The 25,014-nt window shown below is 61.1% G+C and overlaps 1 protein-coding gene and 1 long non-coding RNA gene across 5 annotated transcripts in view; one reads left to right on the forward strand and one right to left on the reverse strand.

Annotated features, from left to right (window-relative positions):
* Positions 1-298: 298 nt before the first annotated feature.
* LOC123604127 lies at positions 299-5,268 on the reverse strand. Its single transcript, XR_006715234.1, has 2 exons — positions 2,571-5,268; positions 299-1,846 (listed from the first exon to the last, which is right to left on the reverse strand). It is a non-coding gene; the product is annotated as an uncharacterized LOC123604127 (long non-coding RNA).
* A 362-nt stretch (positions 5,269-5,630) lies between these two features.
* Positions 5,631-25,014, forward strand: part of BAHCC1 (BAH domain and coiled-coil containing 1) — a 63,151-nt gene continuing 43,767 nt past the window's right edge. For 3 of the 4 annotated variants that reach the window (XM_045489852.1, XM_045489854.1, XM_045489855.1), the window contains exons 1-2: positions 5,631-5,826; positions 9,651-10,055. In XM_045489852.1, coding sequence (XP_045345808.1) covers positions 9,869-10,055 — 187 coding nt within the window. In that variant the 5' untranslated portion in view covers positions 5,631-5,826; positions 9,651-9,868. Of the gene's footprint in view, positions 5,827-9,245; positions 9,455-9,650; positions 10,056-25,014 lie in introns of those variants that run through there. The other variant, XM_045489853.1, reaches the window with a different exon arrangement.

Below are 25,014 nucleotides of genomic sequence, written 5' to 3' on the forward strand. Positions count from 1 at the left end.
GTGAACACACTGGGTTATATTTAGCCGCAAATTACGCCTCTTGTGTTTAACAAGCACCTTCCCTGCGCCGAGGGGGCCGGGCAGCCTCCTGACCTGCTCGGACCAACCAGCAACAGACTTAACCCCCCAGGAGGGAGGGGCCCTGGGAAGGCCTGCTCACCCAACTTCAAAGTCTGGCTCCCCAGCAGCTCTTGCTGCCTTTTGAAACTCCCAGCCACATCCCCAGGTCTGTCTGGGAGCCTGTCTGTGGCCTGCAGGGGTCAGCTGCGCCTGGGAGGTGGGGGAGGTTTCCGAGTGAGCAGGCCCCTGGCTCAGGAGCTGGGATCTGGGAGGGATTCGGCCCAGGGCACAGAGCCTGGTGATGCTGGAGGAAGACTTCCTGGGGGAGGCGTGGCGGGGGACCATCCCAGCCAGACCTGGCCCCAACTACTCTTGTTTCTGTGTCTGCTGCCTCTCTCCTGTCACCAGGCCCATTGTGACTGGAGGCACTGTTTTCTGCGGGAACAGCATCCTTCTCTGGGGGACGGGAGTCCTGGGGATTTTCATCTTTCTCTCCACTCCAAAGTGGGCTGCCCCAACAAAGCAGAAGCCCCAGAAGCTGAAGATGTGGCAGCTAAGGCCACCCTCCAGTCCAGGCACAAATTCCTGGTGCAGCACCTTGGAGTGGACCTCCTGGGGTCCCACCCACAGCCAGGGAGCACCTGGGAAGGCAGGGATCCCAGGGGAGTGCTTAGTGAGGGAGCCACATTTGGGGGCTTCTCAGGTGGGCTGGATGGGCTGCCCTTCCCCCCACACCCCTGCTCCCTCCAGCGCACCCCCCCACCCACCCCACCCCATAACTGGTAGAAGACCTCCTTCTGGAAGATGGTGTTGGGGCCCAGCCCTGCTTCCTGGAGGCTTCAGTGGTGCCTGGGGAGCTCCTCCAGCGAAGGCACTTCTGGGAACAGGCCTGATTTTTTTACACCCCTCATGTACTGTCCTTGGAAAGAGAGTGGATGTGCACCGCTCTCCCGCTGAGGGAGGGTAGGGGGTGCTGGGTCAGCTCACCCTCCTTCCCCCTCATGCCCAGTGCAAACCTGTGGATACAGGGCCCCCCCTTCAGGCAGGCCTGCTTGCCTGCCCTCTGGACTTGGCCCCCTGAGCCTGGCAGGGGGTGGGGGCGAATTAAGAGTCAATTTTTGTCAAGAAATTATTCCTAATTTGCCCTTTGACTAATGGCCCTGGGAACAATGGAGAGACACCCGGCACACAATTACGGAGCGCGCAGCTCTCTCTCTGCTGTTCTCTGGCCCAAGTAGGCATTTATTTGGAGCAGGGACTAATTCACAATTTTATGTAACTCACCCGACACCCCCACACCCTTGTGTTAAAAAAAATGATTATTTCATGATTTCAGGCAGAGCAGGATCGTGGTCTTTTGGGAGCTGGGAGCACTGTAGATGGAACTCCATGGCTGGGGACAGGCTGCGGGGGGATGTGTCAGGGGCCCCCAGGCTGCGTGGGGCAAGGCAGGTTCTCCAGAACGCTGGGCCACGTGTAAACATGGGCCGCTATGGGAGATGAAGCGTGTGCACGTATGTTTTGTGCACATGGGAGTGTAACGTGCTGCGTGGTGCTCAAGGGTGCAGCCCTGAGTGTGATGTACGCGCACGTGCGTGTGAGACGTACGCGTGTGCACAGGGGCGGTGTGTGCGCGAGAGTGTAGTGTGGATGTAAGTGTGCTGAGAGAGCACGCCCAGGTGTCAGAGAACAGCTGGCTTCTCGGGCATCTGTTTACCTTCTTCCCAGGCCAGAGGGCAAGCCAGGAGGGGTGTCTGGCAGGAGAGGCATGTGGACGCAGGGGTTCCTGCAGGGAGGAAGCACGTGGAGGCGAAGGACGCCTCTGGCCGTGGTCCAGGCTGGGGCCAGGCCCGCAGGCGGCCAGGGTGTGGGGGTCCCTTCCCTTGTGAAACCGCAGGCGGCTGCAGAGCCCTGGACACCCCGGCTCAACCTGGCCTCCCATCAGGACCCCTTCATTTCTCGCGTCTGCCCTCTCCCTGGGTCTCTCCCGCCCTAGTGGAAGGCGAGTCCTCAGATCCCTACACCATGTTTCTCTAAAATTAAAAACATTTGTTCGCTCTGGGCAGCAGGGAGAGTGAAAAGGAAACCGGAGGTTTCCTCGTTGCTGATAGTGCTTCCAGCCAAACAGGCCCCGGCCCGAGCCTCACGGGGGAACACGGGCAGCTTATTTTGGTGGTAGTTGGGGAGCTGCCTGGCGGCCCGGTGCCCGAGCTGGGAAGCTGCCAGACCCTGCCGCATCCAGCAGGCCTATCTGCAACTATTTGCTGTAACAACTGTTTTGAAACAGCATTGGGGGGGGAGGGGGGAGCCCACTAGATTTGTTTTAAGTGATGCTGGGGGAAGTAGGAGGGGGTGGGGTTGGGGGGGGCCATAGCTAGGCAGGGAAGAGTGAGGCCTAAGCACATCCAAGGCCTCTAGGCCCTCCCCAGGCCTGCCGCCTGTCTCTGGATGCAAGTCAGCAGGGGCAGGGGACAGCACTGGGGATGGGGGTCCTGAAAGCCAATTCTCACCCCCTGAATTAGTAATCTGGTGAACGCCAGCTGCAACCCGCAAGGGCAGGGAGGTCCCAGAATCGTACAGTTCTCTGCGGTCTCGAGCAGCCTGCAGGCCTCCAGTACCGCTAGGGTGGGGCCCATCGGCCAGGCTCCAGGACCTTCAGACAATCTTCTGCCCTCCGAGGTGGGGAGCAGAGAATGGGGATTTCCCAGCGGGTGCCTTTCTGCGCAAACTGCGGGATCCTGGAGACTGGAAGCCCCTTGGTCTCCCCCACAGGCGGTCAGAGGGCAGGAGTCCCCTCCTGGCCCATGGGCATCGGGCCGGGGGCGCAGCTCTGGGAACTCAGAGAAACTCCAGGGATTCCGCCGGTCGCCAAGGTGTTCTTTCCCTTGGATGGAGAATCTTTTTCTTATATGTATTTTGCTCACGTATATATTTCATTTCAAACGGAACTTTAAAACTCAATCTTACATTAAAAAAAAGAAGGTTCCTGGGCCGGGAAACAACTCATTGGAGAATGTCAGCAATGGGGTACTCCGCTACCAAACCAGAGTAGGCAACGTGCTGTCAGCTAGGGGTGCTTTGCCGGGGATCTAGACTTCAAAGTCCCGGCTGGAGAACTGTGCCGAGGGGCTGCGGGAAGCTGGTGGGGGTCCCAGGGCTCACGGACCGAGCAGCCTCCGCGCACCAGGCCACCGGGGCCAAGGACGCAGTGTGAGCCCGGCGCGCTCCGGGACGGCGCGGCAAGCCGCTTCCAGCCCGAGCTCCGGCCTCGCCTGGCCCTGCAAGGGGTTCCGGAGCCCAGGCTGGAGGCCGTCCCCGCCGACCCACTTCTAGGTGAGAGCGATTTCTCCCCAACCGGGCCGGCTTTCCAGGATGTGCGTGGGAAGCGGGGGGCCTCCGCACGCACCCGTAGGGGCGGGACCCAGAGGAAGTCCGTCTCCCCAACACACGCCGGGGCCGTCACTGCGACTCCATCCTCCAGAAGCCACGGGCCGAGCCCGGTGGTCCGCGTCAGCCACCCCCCACCCCGATGGTAGCGCCAAGCCCGAGCGGCCCACACCCCCCCCCACCCCGGTCCGCAACCGGGACCTAATTCAATCGCCCACGGCCTAATGAATAGCCGCGCGCTAATCGGATCTCCAGGCGCTTTATGGATTTATGCAAGCTGCCTCTCCTCCCGCGGTTGCCGCGCGCCGCCTGGGGTCGTTTCCGAAGGCGTCGGCCTCGGGACTGGCCAGAGGCTCCGGCAGCTGGGGTTTTATCTCTGCCGCTGCGTCGGGGCATCGCCGGAGCCTCAGCTCGGGACCGCGCGCCCTGTCCCGCGCTCGCCGTGTCCCGGTGCTTACCTGCCAGCCCCGGGCTCTCCGGAGCCGCCCCGCCGGCCACGCCGCCCGAAGCGGGCGCCCAATCCCGGAGCCCCCGCCCGCCGCCCAAGCCCCCACCCCAGGTCAGAGATGCCCGCGGGGGAAGGCCGGCCCGGGCCGTGCGCCTGCTTCCCCTTTCTCTCCGGATTCCTTTGATCCGCAGGCTCTGCGGCGCACCTCGGCTCCCGGGCTGCTGAGGTCGGCCCGTGGGGGTCCTGGAAACTGTCCCCAGCTTATCTCCTTTCATCAAGCGGCCTTGGGCGCCTTGAAACCGCGGAGCCAGTAATTGCTTTTTTCAGGAGGCCCTGTGCGGACTGGACAACAGCCAATCAGCGCCTTGTTTACACTCGGTGATTGACAGCCTGCTGGCAGCGTGCCAGCCAATCCCGGCGGTCCCGCGGGAGCGGGCGGGGGGGGGGCGGGAAAAGGAAGGAGACAACAGAAGGCCTCAGGCTTAACCCCTTCGTGTCCCTATTGGAATGAGCCGGTAGAGAATTTCCAATGCGTGTGCATGAGTTTGTTAGCATCTAGTTTAAATATCCTTTTTTTGTGTCTCCCAGAGGGGGAGGCAGAGATTCACAAGGAGAAAGAGGAGTAAATATGTATCCATCACTACTAAAACATCACCTTGACTCCCCGGGAATAAATAAATACAATGTTGTTGGGAAATCAAATTCTAACAGAAATATTTGTTGGGAGAATATTTTTAAAAGTGCTTTAAATCCAATAACGATAATTGTTCAGTGGCTCTTATTAATTGTGGGGAGAATTTAGTTGATATGCAGGAGACTGGCTTTGAGAAATGCAAGGTTTTCGCATTGTGCATTATCAAGGTGAACATACTTTAAAAATCTAGTTACAGCTGAAGAAAAGGGCAATCTTTGTCTCAGCTATGAATTCCGGATTTTCATTTTGATTGGTGCTCCGTTGCAAAGTATGGCCAAGAGAGATAAAAATGAGAGCTGGTAGATAGATAGCCAGAGATGCAGGACCATGTCCCTGAGGTCCGATCCGCAGGGCAAGGGACAGGAGGGGACCAGGCAGGTGACTCTGGGGCTTGCGCTGCCCTGGCCTCGGGAGTGCAGGCATTCCTGAGGTCGGTGCGACCAGGCCAAGGTCCGGATGATGGAAGGACCAGGCAACCCGAGAAGGCTTCTATGCTTGGAGCTCGGGCCTACTTGTGCGGGGTTCAGCCACCTGCCAGACATCCCAGGTATTAAAAAAAAAAAAAAAAAAAAATCTGCTTTAACGGGTGGTTGTTTCTTTCTCCCGGCCTCTGTTGCACCAGAAGCCAAACGTTAGACCTGCTGAATTAATTTTAAAAAAAGAAAGAAAGAAGGAAAAAAGAAAGAAAGAAAGAAAAGGAAAAGAAAAAAGAAAAGAAAAGAAAAGAAAAAGCCTCCCCCTATGCGCGGACACGCGCTCCCACTCGCCCTTGCTCCCTCTCCCGCCCTGCGCCACCACATTCCCATTCAACAGCAACGATCTGCGCAGAGGAGCTGCGCAGTCGCCAGGCTTGAATTAGGCGCCATCGGGCTCAGTAGTAGCCCTGCTGCTCCCTGATTGGCAGCTCTCTGGCCCGGCGCCAGCCTATTGGGAGGCCTGTTTACGCCGAATGAGTGGCACGAGCTCCCGGCCGCGGAGGGCTGCGCGGCCAATCAGCGCGCCGGCTGCTCGGGGCTGAGTGGCACGAGCTTATTAGTATGCAGGGCCCGTGGCTCGCCGCGCCGGGCTGCAGGTTTGAGAGCCGCTCTGGATGGGCTCGCTAGAGTCGTTGTGGTGGAAGCGGTGCATTTACAGTGCAACAGTCAGCACATTGAAAATACCAATAGGAATACAAAACAAAGTCACATTTACTGATTTAATTGTATTGCATTCAATTGTATCCAGGAAACAACCTCCAGTAAGTAACTGAAATTGCTTTCATTTTTTTTTTTGTTTTTGTATTTTTATTATTATTTTATTTTTTATTTTGGCTTTGGGGATTTACATTTTTTTCTTTTTAGCAAGAGAAATTCAGGGTTGTGATGTTAAGAAATATATATCTTCCCTTTTTAAAATTCCGTTATAATGTGGAGTAGGTTTTTTTTTTTTTTAAAGATGGTCTAAATAGGAGAGCGATTTTTTTTTTTCCTCTGAAAAATCTTATCGATCGGTTTAAAATTCCCCCCGTAATGCGTCCTTGCTTTGCTCTGAGCGCTTGTTGTCTCGATCGACACCCAGCATTAAAAATAAATAATCGCGACAGGACAGGGACAGCCAGGCTGCGTCCAGCGCGAACCGCGCGGGCGGCTCCGGGCGGACCGTCGGCGAGGACCCCCGGACGCCGCCAACGAGCGCCGAGCTCCGGCTGCACCACGAACGAACCCCGATTGTTTGCCCCCCCATCTCGCTCCCTCCCCCGAGCAGCCCTGGGTCGGCCCCGCCCGGCCGCTCGGCGGCGCTGGGAACGGGCCGGCTCGGGGTGGCCTAGGCGGCCCGGGCCGCTGACCAGAGGGGCTTTCCGGCCGCCGGCTGGGTGCGGGCGAGGGGCCGGGGCGGGGAGGGGTAACGCGAGTTCTTCGGGTTTCGCTTTCCAGAGCCTAATTCATTGCAGAACATTTCAGAAATTCTTTTCCTGGGGGGTGGGGGGCGCTGAGGATGGATGAGGGGGGCAACGAGGCCGGCGCAGCGGGGCGTTTTCACCGCGCGCGTTCCGGGCAGCGCGCGGGGCTCCGGCCACGGCCAGCGAGGCGGGGTCTGCGGGCGAGTGCGCCCCGGGCCGCGGGCTCTAGTGCGGCCGGGCCCTCGGTCCTCTCCCGGGGGGGCGGGCGCGGCCGTTTCGCAGGGAGCGGGTTCTGCGGCGGCGCCCGAGCAGTCCGCGCCCCGGTGTGCCCCTGGCCCCAGCCCAGCCTGCAGGCCCCACGGCGCGCGCGCGCGCGCGCGCTGGGAGACGGGCGCCGGGGGAGGCGCACGGGAATGGGTGCTTTTAACCGGGGGGCGGCCGAAGCGACGGTGGGATTTTTAGTCCTTTAGTTACAACCAAAGCAAACCTAAAGGAGCCCCGCATTCAGGAGAGCGTGAGCCACGCAAAGCGGGGACGGCGGCTCTGGGGACCGAGCCCCGCCAGCCCAGGGAGGAGCCGAGCGTTCCGAGGTTCGGTTCTTTCCAAAATGCCCTTGTCATCGTTTCTCCGGCCGGCGCGGGGTCCCCCGTTCTCCGCCGCTTTCCCTCCCATTTCCTTCCTTAGACCGGCCAGGCCTGTGGCTGCTGTGCTGTCCTCTGCTTCGGCCTCTCGAGCAGCTGGGGGGAGGGGGCTTGGAGCCCTGGGACTGGCGGGTGACGGCACGGGGCCTTCGGGCCCTAGCCGCGGCGGCCGCGCCTCCCCGCCCCGCTCCCTCCTCGGCCTGGGTTCCGCAGGCCGCGGAAGCCGCTCGCTGGCGGCCGAGGCGGCGCTGCGCGGCCTCTCCTCCGGAGCAAAGAACACAAAGAAAAGTCCTTCCAATCCAGAAGAATCTCAGTGGCACGGACGGGCGACGATAATTCACCCCCAGTCTGCGTAAAAAAACTGGCGGGCTGGTGAACCCGCGATCTGCCGGCCAGGGGTGGAAGGTTAAAAGTGCTGCTAGCAGCCGAGCCCGCGTCCCGAGAATCGCGAGCAGCTCGCGCTTTCTCGGCAGTTCTGAAATCTCGTGCTGGAAAAAAAGAAACCCCCACAGAACAAAAGCGTAGCACACACGACTCCCCGGAGGCCGCCGGGAAGCCTCGCACCCCCGCGGGCGCAGCCGCGGGCCCTCGGCGCCTTTGAAGCTGCAGGTTCCCGACCTCCCTCCCCTCCTTCTCTCCCTTTGTCACTCCCCAAGCCCCCCCCTCCCCCCCAAACCCTGGCCCGGGCCGCCCCTCCCCTGACCCCGGCGCGGGCAGCCTCCTCGCCGGCGCTGCCCTGGCCCCGGCGGCTTGGCGCTCGCTTTGCAGGCCCGAGCGGCGGCGAGTCGAGTTATTTGTTAGACCGGGGGAGAGAGCTGGCGATCCCTAGAGGCGAGGGAACCCCAAACCTCTTTGTATGAAGTTGAGAGACAAAGAGAATTCTTTGTCCAGGTCCCGTTTATTTACAATGCAAAAGTTCTCCGAATAAATATTAAAAAAGCTTATCAGCTGAGCAAATATGTATTCACTTAATACATTGTGTTTTCGGTTATAGATTAAATCAAACACCAAATAGTCTGCAAATAAGACGTTGTAGAATTCGTAGCATTAAATATAGCAATTTAAAATGGTATTCACGAGATGGAAAACATCTTATTCGTCCTCTCCTCACGGTGGGACAGCTAAAAAAAACCCCAAACAAACCAGGTTTCCTGCAGGGCTCACAATTAACATTGAGCCTACCCATCTCCCTTTTGTTGGAGGTGATAACATTAAAACAATGCAGGTTTAGGAGGTTAAGAGCGATATGCAGGGTGGGAGAGCTGCACACGCTCACTCACAGTGGTGCAGTTTGTCCCCGGCTCCGTGGCTCCACGCTCAGCCCCGCAGTGCACTCCCTTGGTTGGGTGGGGGTGGAAAAGAAGGGAGGTGGGGGGTGTTTCTAAGTGTCCCTGCCGGGAGGTGGAAACCCATAACTGAGTCCCAGGGTCTGCTGGGGCCTCAGCTGGGAGGAAGGGTGCACGGGGCTGGCCGACTTTCCTCGCCCAGAGGGCCGAGCTGGCTGCCACAGACCCTGCTTGCCCCGGGCTGCCGGCCGCCGGGAGACCCGGGGCAGGCGCTGCAGGGAGAAATTCTATGGCCGATGTGGGGCGTTAAGAGAAAACAATTTCTGACTCTCAAAGCACCCCCCCCCCCTAAAGTCCCCAGTCCGCAGAGGCAGATCCTGGGCGAATTTGGGGGGCGGGGTAATTGTTCCAGCCTCGCCGGGAAGCTCCCGGCTCGGGGACAGCAGGCCGGGCACTGCGGCGTGGCCGCCCAGGTGACACGGCAGCGGACGCAGACTCCTGGGACTCGGGGAAGCTGGCCCGGGGTCCCTGGCCCAGGGTCCCCGCTTGGTGCTGGGGACGGGGGCCTCCTCCCGTTGAGGGGGGAGGGCGGCAGGTTCTAAAGAATGGGCCGAAAGACGCATGGGGGGATGGGAGAAGGGGAGAAAAGGAAGGTTATAAAAAAAAAAAAGTCTTGGGTTACAATCAATAAAATTACTCGCTTAATTAGCATGGTTATTCGGTTAAGCGGAATGTAGTAAAAGCTGGACCTCGGAATGATGGGGGAGAGGAAAAAGGCGAGCGTGGACCTCGGGCCTTTTCCTCCGAGACACCTCTGGGCAGCGGGGGAGGGGAGAGGGTGTGCGTGTGAGTGAGTGAGTGTGTGTGTGTGTGTGTGTGTGTGTGTGTGTGTGCGTGTGCGTGATGGCTTCGCAGATTTGGGTTTTTATCACCCAGCGGAGCCAGCAGCCTTTTGCCGCGGCGCCCTCGCCGCAGGGACCCGCGGGGACGCGGAGGGGAAGCGGCGAGCGCTGCAGCCGGGTTCCCCCAGGCTCCTCGGGGCCGAGCGTGGCCGGGACGGTGCGTGTGCGCGCGGGGACCGGGCGGTCCGGGGGCCCCGGCGCGCGCGTGAGCGGCGGGACACGAGCCGCGTGCCCCGGGCCCGGCCGCCCGGCCCGGCCCGGCCCGGCCGCGGCTCCGGCCGGCGGGCGGGGCGAGGACCCCCAGGCGAGCCGAGCCCCCCGAGTCACCGAGTCTCTTGTGCTTGCCTCCGCAGACTATGGACCCGCACGGCGGCCGCCGGCTCGGCGCGCGGCCGCCCGCCGAGGAGCCCAGTCCGCCGGCGTGCTGACCGGCCCGCCACCCCGCCGGTGACCCCGGACGCCGCCTCCTCCGCGCCGCCCGCGCGCCGCCCGCGCGCCGAGCCGCCCCCGGGCCCCGGCCGCGCTGCTCCCCGGAGGCGGCGGCGGGCCGGGGCCGGGGCCGGCGCCCGGCATGGATGGCCGCGACTTCGCGCCGCCGCCACATCTGCTGTCGGAGCGCGGGAGCCTGGGCCACCGCAGCGCCGCCGCCGCCGCCGCCGCCGCGCGCCTTGCCCCCGCCGGGCCCGCCGCGCAGCCCCCGGCGCACTTCCAGCCCGGAAAGTACTTCCCGTCGCCGCTGCCCATGGCTTCGCACACAGGTCAGTGCCGGCCCGGGCGGGCGCGGGAGAGGAGGCCCGGCCGCGAGGTGGGCGCGGGCCTGGGGGAACGGGCGCGCGCCCCCTCCGCGGCTCGGAGCGCTTGCGGAGCAGCCTTCGGTTTCATTTCCCTGCACGGGCACCGGTGGCGGGCCCCGAGCGGGGGCCCCCCCGAGCCGGATCATCGCGGTTTAGAGCGGCCTTCCCCGGGGTCTCCGGGGTCTCGGAGGGGCAGCCCCGGAGCCGGCTAAAAATAAAGCCTTTCCCCTCCTGCCCCCCTCCCCCACCCGTTCCTGCAGAAGAACTAAATTCCGCGGAAACCTCATTTCTGCATTCTGCATTCACATCCTTAAGACATTCTGGGGCTGGGACAACGAGGCACTTTCTGCGGGAACAAAACGGCTGTTGTGACTGGGGGGCGGGGTGGGGGGGCGCCGCGGCCTGGCGGATTAGGGCGGTGTGCGCGCGGGGTGAGCGTTAATAGGGACTGCCGGTGTAAGACGAGCAAATCCTGTTTCTATATAAAGCCTTGAAGTGTCAGGGTGAGAATGGGTTTGCAGGGGCTGCGTGTGCTTTCACAAGTGCCTCTGGTATCCTGCTAAAGCCGGACAAAGCGTGGCCAGAGCGCGGCCCAGGCTGGCGGCCCGCGGCCCTGGGGGAGGGCAGCGCCGGGCGCCGGCCGGGCTGGGGGTGGCGCGGGACTGCCTCCGTATTTCGGTGCAGGCGAGTTCGCAGCGAATTTGCTCCAAGAGGAGGGAACTGTGGCTGCCCGGCGTTCCCGTCCTCTGGGATCCCCTTCCGGAGAGGGCTGGTCCTTGGCAGGGCTGACCCAGGCCTCCGGAGCCACCCTAACCCTTCTGAGGTGGCTTTGATATTACTGTTGAGCAAGGTCAGGGGAGAAGCAGAGCCCGGCAGCCAGTAGCCGAGGGGCAGCTCCCTCTAGGAGACCCGGGGGTCACTGGCCAGCGGCCACAGAGTTTGCAGGAATGGTTTGGGGCTTGGTGTGGGGGTCTGCTGGTCACCCTTGAAGGCTGGCTTGCTTTTGTTTACAGTTTGTTCTAAACATCAGAAATGTTGTTTGCCGCTTTTTTTTGTTTGTCAATTTGGCAGTAACAGTTATTATTGCTAGCTTGATGAACTGTGAATACTAATAAAATTATATCTGCTTTAATGGGATTACAATTAGCGTGTGGATTAAAGCGGATGGAAGAGTCGAGCTAGAAGGGAAAAAGTCAGAAGGGAGGGCAGTCAGAAAGGAAAACATAAATTTCCTAAAAAGAAAAAATATGAAAATTGCCTAATTACTAATGGGCTTTTAGCATTTACAACATGAAGAGATTCGGAAAGTTAGACGAAGGCAGGGAGTGGAGGGGCTGGGCTCCTGTGCCCTCCTGGAATCAGCCCCGTGCCGTTTCCTGCCCCAGCGCGAGCCTTCGGCAAGGCTGCCCTTTTTTTCTCTTCCTCGCTGTTTCCTCTTTCTATCCATTTCTTTCTTCCCTCTCTAGATTTATAACTCAAAAGAGGAAAAGTACTTGCTTGGGAAATGGGTGATTTAAAAATATCCGGCCAGGCTGTCCCTGAAGTTAAGTGTCCCTCCTGCCCCTGCTTTGGAGGTGCTGCCCACCCGGCTCAGCCCACACTGGGGGGCTGCGGCCCAGGGCTCCCGGTGGCAGCAGGGACAGCACACCCCCCTACTAGCCCCTTCTGCAGGCTGCTGGCTTGCAGCCCCTGCCGAGGGTGGGAAGGCCGAGCCTGCAGGCTGGGGGATGGGGAGAGAGCAGCTGTACTCACCCCCCCCCCCCCCATATGCCAGGCCCACTAGCCTAGCAGGTAGGTAGTAGCATCACAGAAAAAAACGAGGGTCTGGAAGGGCCCCTGACACTGAGGCTTCCCCAGGGCTATCCCACTCTGGGGAGGCACAGCCAGGTGGGATTCCCCGTCAGTTCAGATCACCGCTGCCTCTTCTGCCCCCACTCATCCGCCCACAGCCTAGCCAGGTCCTGGTCAGCCACCATGTCCCTTTTCTGCTGTTTCTGCCAGATGGAGGCACCACCAAATCAGGTGGGAATGCGGCGGGGGTGGCCCGAACCATTGTCTTGCTCTTTTCAAGTTTGACCACGTGGTTCTTGGAGCAGAGGCCGTGCTGGGTTTGGGAGATACTGGGTGGGCGCTGGCCGGGTGTGTGTCCTTGACCTAGACCCAGCCCGCCTCCCCATACGCAGGGTGCTCTAGAGGGCGCTGGAGGTCCCCAGGGCACCCTCAGAGGGGGGCTGAAGGGCCACGTGTTCCCTGTTCCTGGAGGCCATTTCCACCCCCCTGGGGGACCAGAGAGACCTATTGTGCTTGGAGGTGTCCGACCCATTAGTGACGGAAAGGCCGGCCGAGCGGGCATCCAGCAAGAAACATCTGCTGCTGAAAGCCTTTTGAAATTGCTGAAAGCCAGAATATTGTATTGGTTTTTAAAATTTAGCTACATCAATTTTTTTTTAAAGGAATTATACACCAGATCACTTTGCTCTGGTCTGTATCTATATATGATCTAGTTTAGAAAGAAAAAAGTATAATTAAGTTAAAAAAATTTTTCCCCATCTTGTGCACGGATTTCCAAATGGCTAGTTTGGCGGATTCTTCTTCCCATTTCCGCAGATGGCCTCGGATCCGCAGGCCAGGCCAAGGCTGCCGCAGCCGGCCGCCCCTCCCCGCTCCGACCGCCCCGCCGAAAGGAGAATTGTCTGAGCTTCTTGCTATGTGCAGGTCTGACGGGGGAGTAGGGTCCAGTCACCTCGGCCACCCTGGCCGGGCCCAGGGGCTCCGGCCACCAGGCCGCCACCCGTGCTGCCCCACCCAGTGTTTTCAAAATGTCAGCTTGAGGACCCTGACGGGACGTCAGGTTTCTTCCATTGTTTTTCTAAAAATGGAAGTGCCTGTAGCTTTAGAATCGGGCTGTACGGTTTTATGGTAAAGTGCTGTTCCAGTAACCTTGTCACCAAAAGGTGCAATTAAAATGTTTGGAATCATTATTTTTAGTGCAGTGTTAGATTTTGTCTCTAATACAGATGGTCCGGAGGCAAAGCTGTGAAATCTGGGGGGGTGGGGGGGGGAGGAAAATCAACAACGCATCAACCCAAGATTTTTCATCAGCACTACTGCCCGGAGCGATTGGGGACCGCGCCTCTCTCGGAGCATTTAAAAAATTGGCAGCCTGGCCTGGGAGAAGCGGGTCTCCACCGCCTCTTCCGGCCGGTCAGCTCCAGGCCTCCTGTATCCTCCTCTGCCCATACGCCCTCAGGCCCATCAGGCCCAGCCTTCAAGAATCATCGGGCCTCCAGCCGAGGTAGGCGGAGGTGCCGAGAGTCTTGGTTTCAGTAATCTGGCTGTGGGTTGGCTTCTCCTCTTTACCTCTACTCTCTCTCTCTCTCTCTCTCTCTCTCTCTCTCTCTCACTCTCGGGGTATAAATGGTATAAATGGCCCGGCCTGGAAGCCAGGTGCCTGGGGCCTGGGGACGTTGGGAATAAATCGGGGCGGCAGGTCCCTTCTGCTGGGAGTGCCGCAGACTCCTTCCCTGCTGAACGGGCTTCTGATTGCCAGCCTCGAAAAGAAAGGAAGCAAAACACACTAGAGGAAAAAAGATAATTTCCTAGTGTGAAAAGACCCCATCAAAGGTTCCCCCTCCCTCATCATGTGATATTTTTTTGTAAAGAAAAAAATACATTTTCGTAAATACCTCATTAACTCAATGACACGACGGAGTGTTTCTGCAACAGTTACCAACATTAAGTAGGTGTGAAAAGAGTTACTTTCTGAAGACTCTACCCATCCTGCTCTGAAAGTGACAGAACCAGACATGAAAGCTGCCGCCCAGCCGCAGAGCCCCGGGAATCCCGGCGGCCGCGTAGACCAGCCCGGCTGTGGCCGCCCTGCCCGCCCCACCGAAGCCATTTTTGGAATGTGGGTTTTTTCTCAGTGGGGCTTGTGCTGCCCATGTCTGATTATTGCCTATAAGGATATTCCTATAGGAATATTCAGGTCACGTGAGTAATAAAGCAAATTAGCCAGCGAGGCAGGGAGCGGCCTCGTACAGATAGCACATCTCCCCTGGAAAACACACGCCCCCCCCCCCCCAAACGCTCCCCGGTTATTCTTAGAAATCTCCCTCCTCTGCTTCGAGACTGGGTTCAACAGCCCGCACAGACAGGACCGAACGCATAGGAGTCTGTTAGAATAACACGGATGAGGCTAAAAATACCCCTCAGAAACACACATAAAAAAGCCAAATCCAACAACAGAACGGGCTAAAAATATTCCAGGCTTTGGCAAAGAGCACAGAGTTAAATAAATTATACAAGAGCCATTCATGGGAGCAAGTTGACTTTCTCTCTTACGGGAACTTGGTTCAAGCTAATAAAAATAATAATTTACTGGCCACTGAGCTTTGCATGAGTTTAAATTTAATTGGTGGGGCTTCTGGCGTTTGTCACTTCTTGGCGATTAGTGGGCTTGTCCTAGCCTGGGGCAGGGTTGGGGGGGGGGGCGCTGGGCCTAGGGTCCCTGGAAGCACAGGACGCTGGAGCAGGGCCTGGGTGAAAGGGTGGGGTGCCCAGGAGGCCGGAGGAGGAGGGAGGCCGCGGGGTGGGGGTCGGGGGGGGCGGTCAGGGGAGGCAGAAAAGAGACAGGCAAGGTGCGGCTATTTTAATTTGATAAATGATCGTACACCTTTAAGAGTGTGTTTTAACAATCAAGATACACTCCAGCAAGTTGATAGGATGTTCGCTGTCAACTTACATATGTCATCAGAGCGGGCTGTGAGCGTAAATAATGTTCTAGAGCGTGCGGGATGCGTCGCAGCCTCTCCTGGAGCCCGCCAGGTAGTACCCCTGTCCTCTGGCCGGCGCTTCTCTCTCCTGGTGTCTGGGGTCAGTGGCCAGAGGAGGGCAGGAGGTGGGGGGGGGGGCACTTTGGTTGAGGTCTTTCCTCTCTAGGGAGTTCCCGGGTCTCCCCGCCAAAATAAGAGCTGGGTGGGCTTGCTAGAGAAACCAGCACGCAAGGGCCTGGGGCGGGAACTGCAGCATTGGCTGGTATCTAAATTCAGCCGTTCTCAGGCATGTTAAATTTCCCGCAGGGATTAGGGTCAGGTAGTCCCCTTTGCACCCTCCTCTTCTTCCGTGGTTCCTCGGTGGAACACCCCCAGAAATCCCTGCAGGCCTTCCTGATCCCTAAAAGACTACACTTCCCAGGATGCCCCTGGGTCAGCTCCAGGGAGTGGGGGGGGGGGGGGGTTCCCTAGCACAGAGAGAGTTCAGCCAGTGCCCCTGGGAGTGAACTCTTTTCAGGTGGGTGGAGAGGGGCCCTGGGCGCCCCCGTCCCCCGCCCCCCCAGCCATCTTTCCCTGCATCCTGGAAGAGGCCTCTGGATATGGGCCCCCAGCAGATGGGAGCTGCCCTCCACCCCCTGGATCCTGTGTGGCCGCTGTCTTGATTGGCGTGTCCAGAGTCCCTGGGGGTCCCCACCAGGCCCCCTGATTTCAGCCCGCTGCCCGTGCCTTCCCTCGGCGTGGTCTTCTCAGAGGGGTCCGGTCTCTACGCGAGGGCCGGCGCGGAAGGGACGTGAGGCCTCTGCCCCGCATCCGGGCTGCTCTCTGTCACCTAGTGCCACGAGAAAACCCCTCACAGCCGTGCTGTCGTGGTCTCACGTCCTCAGACAGCAGCTGCCTTGCCTATCAGCATCCACCCTGAGCGACTTCTGGCAGTTTCTAAGAAGAAAGCTTCCCCCAGGACAGGCCCCTGTGCAGGAAAGCCTGGCTCATCGTCACCTGTCCAGAGAAGGTTCTCAAACCAGTCGCCGCCCGCAGCCCACTGGAGAGGTGACCCTGCTGCTGCCCGTTCTTCCTGGGGCCTTCGCATCACACGACATTCTCCACGCTGACGTGGGGCTTTGGGACGCAGAGCTCACAGCCTGTCTGGCAGATAGGCGACTTGCTCTGCTCTTACCCCCCTCCCCCCGCCCCTGACTCATCCACTAGGGACCAGCTCCCGGGTCTCCGGCCCCCATTAACCTCTGGGGTCTCCGTTGTCGCACCAAAGACTGGGTACCACAAGCAAACCACAAAATCAGAGCCAGCATGCGGCCTCTAGAAAATGTCCCGCAGCCTCCCGGCCGCGCCGACCGAGCTCGGGCCTCGGGAGCCCATGTGCGTGGGGCTGCCGCTCTGCCTTGGCTCTGACGCTCTGCCCGCTGACGTTTTTATGGGATAATATACCGTTTAGATCACGCAGGTCTATTTGTCAGTGGGCCGCCCCTGTTTGTTGTAATATATAATATTACTGCCTCCTGTGGCCCTGTGAACAGCTGCCTCCGGAGGCCAGGCGACCGGTGGGAACGGGGCTACGCCCGCGGGAGGTGGGGGGTGCTGGATTTGCCGAGGGCCTGGCGGGGAGGCGTCCAGCGCCCAAGCTGGGAGCCAGCCGGGCTGGCATCCGAGGGCCGCTGCAGCTGTCTAGACGATTAGGTTCCAGATTGGATCAGCCAGGAAGAGTTTTTCATTCTGACCTGGGGTGGGGGGAGGAGGAGAAGGGAATAAACAGGTGGGTTGGGTTCCCTGCCCCCTGTCCGCTCCCAGGCCCCCCAACAAAGAGTCCAGTGTCTCTCGATGCAAATGCTTTTGAGGCTCGGTGGGGGGACCCACTGTGTGCCTGGAACCGGATGGAAAGATGAAGCCCCCCCCCCCGCCCCCCTCAGGGCAGGAACTTGGTTTTCCACTGGAAATTTCCAGAAATGGGGGAGGGGAGGAGAAGATGGGTGTGCTGTCCGCAGGAGCCTCTAAAGCAGCAGGCTGGGGTCCCCGAGGGTGGTCTGGGAGCAGTGCCTTCTTGGGGCACCCCGTCAAGAAAGTGAGTCCTGAGGTGAGTTGAATAAGAGCTCAACCAACCCCGTGCCGTCCTCCCAGGAAGGTGGGTCTCGGCCGGGTCCCTCGGCCTGTCCCTCCGGGAAGCCAGGGGCTTTCCTCCGGGGGATGTCCACACCACAGGCAGCGCTGGGGGAGCGACCCAGAGAAGGCCCTCTGGGGGCCCCAGGAACGGAGCCCAGGGTGGGGACAGCGGTGCTGGCAGTGGGTGGGGCTACACTGCCCGCCCGGTGTCCACCCAGCAGCACTGAGTGACAGACTCCATCCCAGGCACAGCCCGTGTCCCCTTTGTGGACAGAGGCAGAGGCCCACCCTGCGGACCCCAGTGGGCCAGCCAGAGGGTAACTGGCTGAGCTCACCTGTGCCCCCAGGGCCCGGATGCAGGCCGCACCCTGCTCACCTGTGCTCAGGCCACCGGACAGGTCTCACGCTCACCCACGAATTCTGCGCCCACCCGAATTCTGCGCCCACCTGCCCAGTGACCTGAATGTGTGCGCTGCTCTGTCTCCCGCCACCTGCTCCTGGGCCCTTGCCGGGGTGGAGCCCCTTCGGGGCCCTCACTTACGGGGCTTGGACCTGGTGAGCTGCCCACCTCATTTTAGCCCTTCCTGCCCTCTCGCTGTGGACCCCGGAGCCCCTGGCCCAGGCCCCTGCCTGCCGCAGGCTGTTCTCATGGCCACTGCACTGCCCCACGCACCTCTGCTTCCCTACCCCCCACCCCTCCCGGAGCCACCCTCCAGCCGGTGCCCAGGCCTTGTCCCCCGCCCTTGTTCTGATCCGCAGCTGGCCCTAGAGGGTCCCAGCCTCACGCATTTCCAGAGCCCCAAGTGATTCTGCCATGCAGCTCTGCCCAGGCCCCCCAGCCCCGAACGTGCCCCCGGCTCTGCTCGGACTCCCCCTGTCCTACTCCGGAGGGCCTTCCTGCGCCTGCAGCCCACCTCCTGCCCCACGTGCTCCGTGGCCACCCCAGCGCAGCCGCCCTGACCCGTGGCGGTGGGGGTCCCTTCCCCAGTGGACGGCAGGGGCCTGAGTGTGGGGTGTCTGTGTCCTCTGTCCCCGCGGCCTGCCAGAGCTGGGCCACCCAGGACGGGGGAGGCCGTAAGGGGGGTGTGTGCCGTGCTCGGGCGGCACGTGTGTGCCCGTGGACACGAGGTCTCTGTCCTGCAGTGTCACCCCCACGCTGGAGAAGAGGGCAGACCAGGACCCTCTCTGGGGGAACCGACCTGGGGAGATGTGCCAGGGCCTGCACTGGCCCTAGGTCTCCTCGCTAAAACCAAGCTGCCCCGCCCCCACACCCGAGCACGACGCGGGGACGCTTGTGCTGGCGGTGCCCTCCACATGTCCCCAGCCTCTGCAGCCACCTCCCAGGGGCCAGGGCAGCATCTCCTCACCTTCCAGGAGCATCTTGTGTCATTGCAGAGGCTCCCAAGCTGTGCCACATTCTAAAAGGTGTCGGAGCTGAGCAGGTTGGCACAGTGAGCTCTCCCCTGTGTTAGTATCACAGCTGGCGGCAGGGGTCGGGGGCAGAAGCCAGAGGCTTCACCTGGGTCACAGGGCGCTGGTGGGAGGGGAGGACATGCCCCTCCCATCCCTGGTGGCCATGTGGGTGGCTGCGCCCGGCAGTGGGGTCACGGGTGGGAATGGGGGGGGGGCAACCAACCAAAGGAAGATGAGAGCTGTGGAGGGAAAAGGGGGCAGGGAGAAGGCAGGGGTCGTGGGTCTCACCCCCTGCCACCGTGGTGTCTCCGTCCCGGGCAGGCAAGCCTTTCACGCTGTGCCGCTTTGCTTCCTGGAGCTCGAGCCCTGGGAGGTGTGCATGGCGGGACTGGCCGTGCCCAGGCTTTCTGACAACCGGCAGCCCCGGCTCTGTCCCTTAGGAGCCCGTTAGAGCTGGCTGGACACATGCTTGTACACAGTCCTGCCCCAGGATGTGCCCGGAGGCCTGGAGACAAAGTGACAGGGCCCTGGGTCTTGCAGGAAGGGCTGCTTCCCTGGGGACAGTCAGGCAGACCTTCACGGGTCATAGTCCCCCCGGCCCTTCTCCGTGGTGTCTGTCTTGAGGTCCTGTGGTCTTGGGGCCTTAGTCTGACCACAGAGTTAGACAAGGGGTTCTGGGGGCGCCCGAGGGGCTCAGTCGGTTAAGCGTCTGACTCTTGGTTTTTGTCTCAGGTCATGACCTCACGGTTGGTGGGTTCAAGCCCCGTGTCAGGCTCTGTGCCGATAGTGTGGACCCTACTTGGAATTCTCTCCCTCCCCTGCTCCTGCTCCCTCCCCTGCTCCTGCTCCCTCTCTCTCTCTCAAAACCAATAACTGAACTTTAAAAAAAACTTTTAAAAAATGCATTCTGGCTCTTGCGCCCCGGCACTGGGGAGGTAGAGACCCAGGTCTGGGCCAAGCGGCCTGCAGGTCCTAGAGCCCGCAGCGTGGTGTGGGTGGCCCTGGGTCGGTAGATGGAGGGGACACTGGGGATCTCTCTCTGGAGCCCACAGGGAACTGTCCAAGGTCAGAGGCAGGATGGCCCCGGGAGGCTGGGCAGATGACCCAGGGCAGGCCCCGGGGCCCGGAGGTGCAGGGCTGCTCTCTGCCTGGGGCAAGGGAGGCTCTTGGGGTCACCCTTGGGCTCCTCAGCCTGGGTGCCACTGCATCCTGGAGGGGCCCTGCCTGTGAACCGACCCTGAACCCCCCAAGGCGGGTCAGCAGGGAGAGATGCATCTGTGGGCACCTCTTCCCTCGTGAGTGTGCAGAGATGCGGGTGGTCGCGGCCCAGGACTCCGGCCTGGGGCTGTGAGTGGACCTGCGTCTCTCCTCTCCCGGCCTGTGTGTGTCCCGGGCCTCCCCGAGCACGTGTGTACCTGGCAGGGCCTGAGCAGGACTCCACAGCCAGCCTCCTTTCTGCTCCCCCTTTTCTACACCCCCAAACCCTGGCCCCAGACAGGCACCTGGGCCCAGACTTGTAGTCAGTTTGGGCCAATGAGAGCAAGACTCAGCAAGACCCCGGGGCTGGGGACACTTGCCAGGGGGGGAGGTTGGGTGGCGGCCACTGACTGCCAGACGGGGAGGGTCACCCAGCCACAGCTGGCTGGCTCTGTCCTCTGCCACTCAGGTCCTGACTGAGCACGAGAGGCCTGGAAACTCAGGTTAGCGCCTCCCTCCCTCCCTCCCTCCCTCCTTTCTCCCCGTCCTCCCTTCCTCCTCTGGCTCTCCAGCCGGGGGCTGCCCCGGGGGCTGCCCTCGTCTCTCTCGAGCCGAGCCTGTGTGCTGACCTGACCCAGCACACCAGCTGGACTGCAGGCCACCCCAGCCTGCGGCTCACTGAGGTCCTTCCCCACAAGCCCCCCTGCACCTGCCCCTGCAGGCCCTAGTCACTCTTCCCTCCCAGCCCCTCGCTCCTGTCCCTGTCCTGTCCCTGTGCGTGTGCTCAGGAAGGCACCTTGCACTCCCCTGTGGCACTAGCCCGGGTGCCTCCTCCCTTGCACTCCCCAGGGCCCTGGCGGCCAGCAGTTGGTGGGTTCAGGACCCAGACATGGATGAGAACGTGGTGAGGGCAGAACTGGGGCCCCCAGCTGCCTTCTTTTTTTCTTTTTCATTCATTCATTCATTCATTCATTCATTCATTCATTCATTTTTGAGAGACAGAGACAGAGCACAAGCGAGGGATAGGCAGAGAGAGAAGGAGAAGCAGAATCCGAAGCAGGCTCCAGGCTCCGAGCTGTCAGCACAGAGCCTGATGCGGGGCTCGAACTCACAAACCGTGAGATCATGACCTGAGCTGAAGTCGGACGCTCAAGCGACTGAGCCACCCAGGCGCCCCAGCCCCCAGCTGCCTTCTGGCCTCAGCGGCTTCTTGTAGGAAGGTGACAGCAGATCCCTTTGTCCCCGGCCTGTGGGCCTGTGGGCCTGTGTGCCCGGCCCTCCTCACCCTGCACAGGTTGGGGAGGGGGAGGGGCTGGACTCCGGAGCCTGCAGGACGTGTCCTGTGTCCCCATCCAGGCAGCCCACCACGTGCCCCAGCCACCCCGGCCAGCAGGTCGCCTGTGGGCAGTGAGCCTGAAGCTGGTCCCCTTTTTGAGACTTTTTGCATCCCTTTGGGTCTCCTAAAAATAAGGTTTTAATTTATTTTAAATTAACATTAGAATTAAATCTAAATTAAGTTGTAATACATCTTTAGGCCAGCTCTTGAGAAGCCCCAAACGTGTGTGAATACAGATAAGACCGAGAAAAGTTGGAAAGGTGCACGTGCGGCTGCCTCGTCCTTCGTGACCTGTTGCAGATTTGATGACAAGTAGCGGAAACCCAAAACGATGGAGTCCAAAGGGCCCTCGCTTGAGTGGGAGTTGGGCCAGCACGAGGAGGGACAGGACGAGACACCTCGCAGGGGCCTCGCGGCCGCTTGCGCCTACGGTGCTCCGGCTCTGCTGGAAGGGAGGGGGGGGCACCACTGTGTGGCCGGGCCGGGAGGCTGCCAGCTGGCCAGGGCGGGGCTGGGGCGCTTCCCACATAAACCCGGATCTCTGGCTTGTCTGCAGAAGCAGATCTGTTCCCTGAGTTGCCGACTCCCCTCCTGATCCTCCCTTCCCCTTGCTGAAGGTTCCTTCTCTGCTCCGGGCTCCACTGTAAATGCGACAAAAACCCTCTGCACTTGGGTTCCAGGGCTTCTCTGTGTCGTAGTTAGCTCCCGCCGTGTAACGGATCATCCCAAACTTGGCCGCTTACGACGGCAAACGTTTATTGTCTCTCTGTGTCTGTGGCTCAGGATTCTAAGTGAAGGTGTTCGCCCGGGCTTCAGGCATCTCAAGGAGCTCCCCCTCCCCCCCGACGTGGCTGTCACAGGCCCCAGTTCCCTGTCGACTGCTGGCTGGTGACAACGGTTCCAAGGGTGGTGAGCAAGGCGGCAGCCATGGTCTTTTTATGACCTGATCTCCAAAGGGCGTTTTCTGTTCGTAGAAGTGAATCTAATCCTGCCCACGCTCAAGGGGAGGGGGTTCCATACAGGGGTCAGGGCTCGTGCAGGGCCCCACTGGATCTGGACCCCTCCTGAGGCCATAACTGCCCCAGCATGCCAACTACTCCCGGGTCCCCTCTGCGGCCCGGGCCCTCCTCCTCCAACTGCCGGCCAGCCGAGGCCCCCGCATTCCCGGGCTCCCTGCGTGTGACCCGGCCCAGCCGCTGGAGAACTCCCTCCCTCTCGGCCCCTGCCCCCTCCTTGCTCCACAACCCTGTCGTCACTTGGTCACGGGCTCTGGCCCGTCCCCTTTAAAAGCCCCATCCCTGCTCGTCAGAGGGCCCTCAGACAAGCGTGGGCCTGCTTACCCCGCTGGCCGGGCGTGTTGTCCACAGAAGCACAGCATCGTCTTCCCAAACCTGTGAGACGTCTGCTCCCAGGGATGCCACCAGCAGGCCAGCAGGCTGGCCCCCAAAATAGCCTCGAGGACGGTGCGGGTCACCGGGAGATCCAAGGGCCACTGTTGGAGGCCAGGGTGCCTGGCCTGCGGCTTCCTCGGATCCCAGGCGGGGCCTGGGTGAGGGCGGGCGACCCCGCACTTTGCGGGCACTCGGGAATTGTTTGTCTAATGAATGAGCCTGGTTAGAGTTTCACCCTCCGGACGGAGCCCGGGGTCCAGGCTGTGGCTTGGGTGACAGGGGTGTCGCACCGCCAGGTCTGGGCAGCACTTCCTGCTGCTGTTCCGGAACCAGCCGCCTGCTCTGTGCAGGTGCAGGTGCCCTGGGCTTACCTGGGCCGCCCCCTGGACCACCTGCAGGCAGTGCAGGCCCTGGGTCCCCCTGAGGGGAGGGGAGCTGGCCCCGGGCTGGCCACCGCACAGGCAGCCAGGGGTCATGGCACATTTGTGGCCTCTGACCCTCGGAGGCTGTGTGTGAGGTGTCCTCTGGGGGGCCTTGTCCTGTCTGGGCAGCCCAGCGCAAAGCCCCCTCCCCTCCTTTGCACAGGACACTTGCTGGGAGCCCGGGGTGTGAATTGGGCGAGGGGGACCGCCCTCAGGCTCGGGGACGAGTCTCCTGGGGCAGATGGGGTCCAGGTGACAGAGGCTCAGTGACACCACTGGTTTGCCCTTGGTCACATTGGGAGCAATGCGGGAGCACAGGCCTCCGGGCCAGAAGCCCCGGGCTGGTTCTCTGCCCACGTGCCTCCTCCCTGGACTCGTGCAGCCCGCCGCCCCCCACCCCAGCCCCGGCCCCGGCCCCGGCCCCAAGCGGCTGGGCAGCCAGGGAGCATTGGGCAGGGTGCCAGGTGGCAGGTGAGCTGGGATGGGGGGTTGGCTGCTGGGTTTTCTGTCATTTGGAAGCCCCTGCTGGGCTGGCCCTGGCCTGGTCCCCCACGGCCTCCCCTGGGCTGGCCTTCAATCTAGCCCCATTCCAGAGGCCTCCCCTCCCACCTCAGGGCTACTGCTCTGTCCTGGGGGCCTCTGGATCAGTGGGGTGCAATTTCCCCACCCCCACCTTGCCCTGCACCCCAAGAGTCCCCAGAAGCACCATCGTTTTACCTCTGAGGAGTGAGTTTTCCTTCTACTTATGCTGTTCTTTTTTTTTTTTTTTTTTTTAACGTTTATTTATTTTTGATAGAGATACAAAGCGTGAACAGGGGAGGGGCAGAGAGAGCGGGAGACACAGAATCCGAGGCAGGCTCCGGGCTCCGAGCTGTCAGCACAGAGCCCGACGCGGGGCTCGAACCCATGAACCGTGAGATATGACCTGAGCCGAAGTCAGACGCCCAACCGACTGAGCCACCCGGGCGCCCCGTATTCTGACTGTTCTTAGAGACTAGAATATCTCATCTTGACACGTGTGAGGGAATGGGGTGCTTCGTCAAAGTGGCCTGGCTGCAGCAAGACACGGCGAGGGTGCGGAGAGCCCCCGGTGCACACCCGTCCCCTCCCCGGGCTGCCCTGCGAGCCCTGTGGGCCAGGAGGGGTCTACACCCCCAACCAGGAGCCAGCAGGGAAGGGGTGCGGAGGGACGGCCCCTCAGAAGGTCGGGCTGCCCAGAGGTCTCGGCCAGGAGAGGCCCGGGGCCTGGGTCACTCGGGACCCCGTCTGTTGGGAACGTTGGACACGGGTGCCGGGCAGGCCCAGATCCAGGCTCCCCCCAGGGTCCCCTTGGGGATTTGGTCTCACGCAGGCGTCTCTTGGACGAGTCATATTGGCTCTCTTGGCAGGATACTGCCAGGCCTCCACGCGGCCAAGGGCATCGGCTTGGCGGGAGCCCCTGCTCTGACCCCCGCCCCCCCACCCCTGCACGGTGGTGCAGTCTGAGAGAGGAACGGCATCTCTGGTTCATTAGACCCCTGCCTCTTCTCCACCTCCCTCCCCCGGCCCTCGCATCCCACACCCTGCAAAGCATTTGCGGGCACTGCTCTCAGGACTTCTGTTCCTTTCCGCGTCCCCAGGCTCTTCTACTGTGGACATTTGCCCCGGGTTTCTCTCTGGCACTGTGCCCTTCCTGCCAGGTCCCGTGTCCCCTCCTTCAGGACCCCCCTGCCGTGAGCAAAGCGCTGTGGGCCAAGAGACCCTTCTGGCCCTGAGGGCAGCCTTGCGCTGACTGGGCCTGAGGCAGGACCAGCTTCTGAGGGGCGTTGGGGTCAGGTGGCCTCACCCTGCTGTTCCTCAGCCCGTCCCTGCTGCTTTCTGATCTCTGTTCTCCGTAGGGTTGAGCTGCTGGGACCCTGGACTCACCAGGGGCCCGTGCCTGGCAGCGGGCCTCTCCCTCGGGGCCCCGATGGGTGTTTAGTGCCTGGACGCGCTGCCGGGTGCCGAGTGGAGGGCTGGGTCGGGCTGGGTTTCACGGAGGAGGCCAAGTGCACACTGAGCCTTGAGAAAGAGGCGGGAAGGGATGTATTCTAGAAGGGGCAGCCCTAGAGCATGAGTCCCCACGTGGCTGGATCGAACCAGACCTAAAGGAGGTGGCTGGGAAATGAGGACAGAAAGTCAGTACTGGCAAAAAAAAAAAAAAAAAAGGAAGGAAAAAGAAAAGGGGCATGTGGGTGGCTCAGTTGGTTAAGCGCTGACTCTTGACAGGCTGGTCCATGCAGTGACCCGTGGAGATCT

This window comes from Leopardus geoffroyi, chromosome E1 (assembly GCF_018350155.1).
Source record: "Leopardus geoffroyi isolate Oge1 chromosome E1, O.geoffroyi_Oge1_pat1.0, whole genome shotgun sequence".
NCBI classification, from domain to species: Eukaryota; Metazoa; Chordata; class Mammalia; order Carnivora; family Felidae; genus Leopardus; species Leopardus geoffroyi.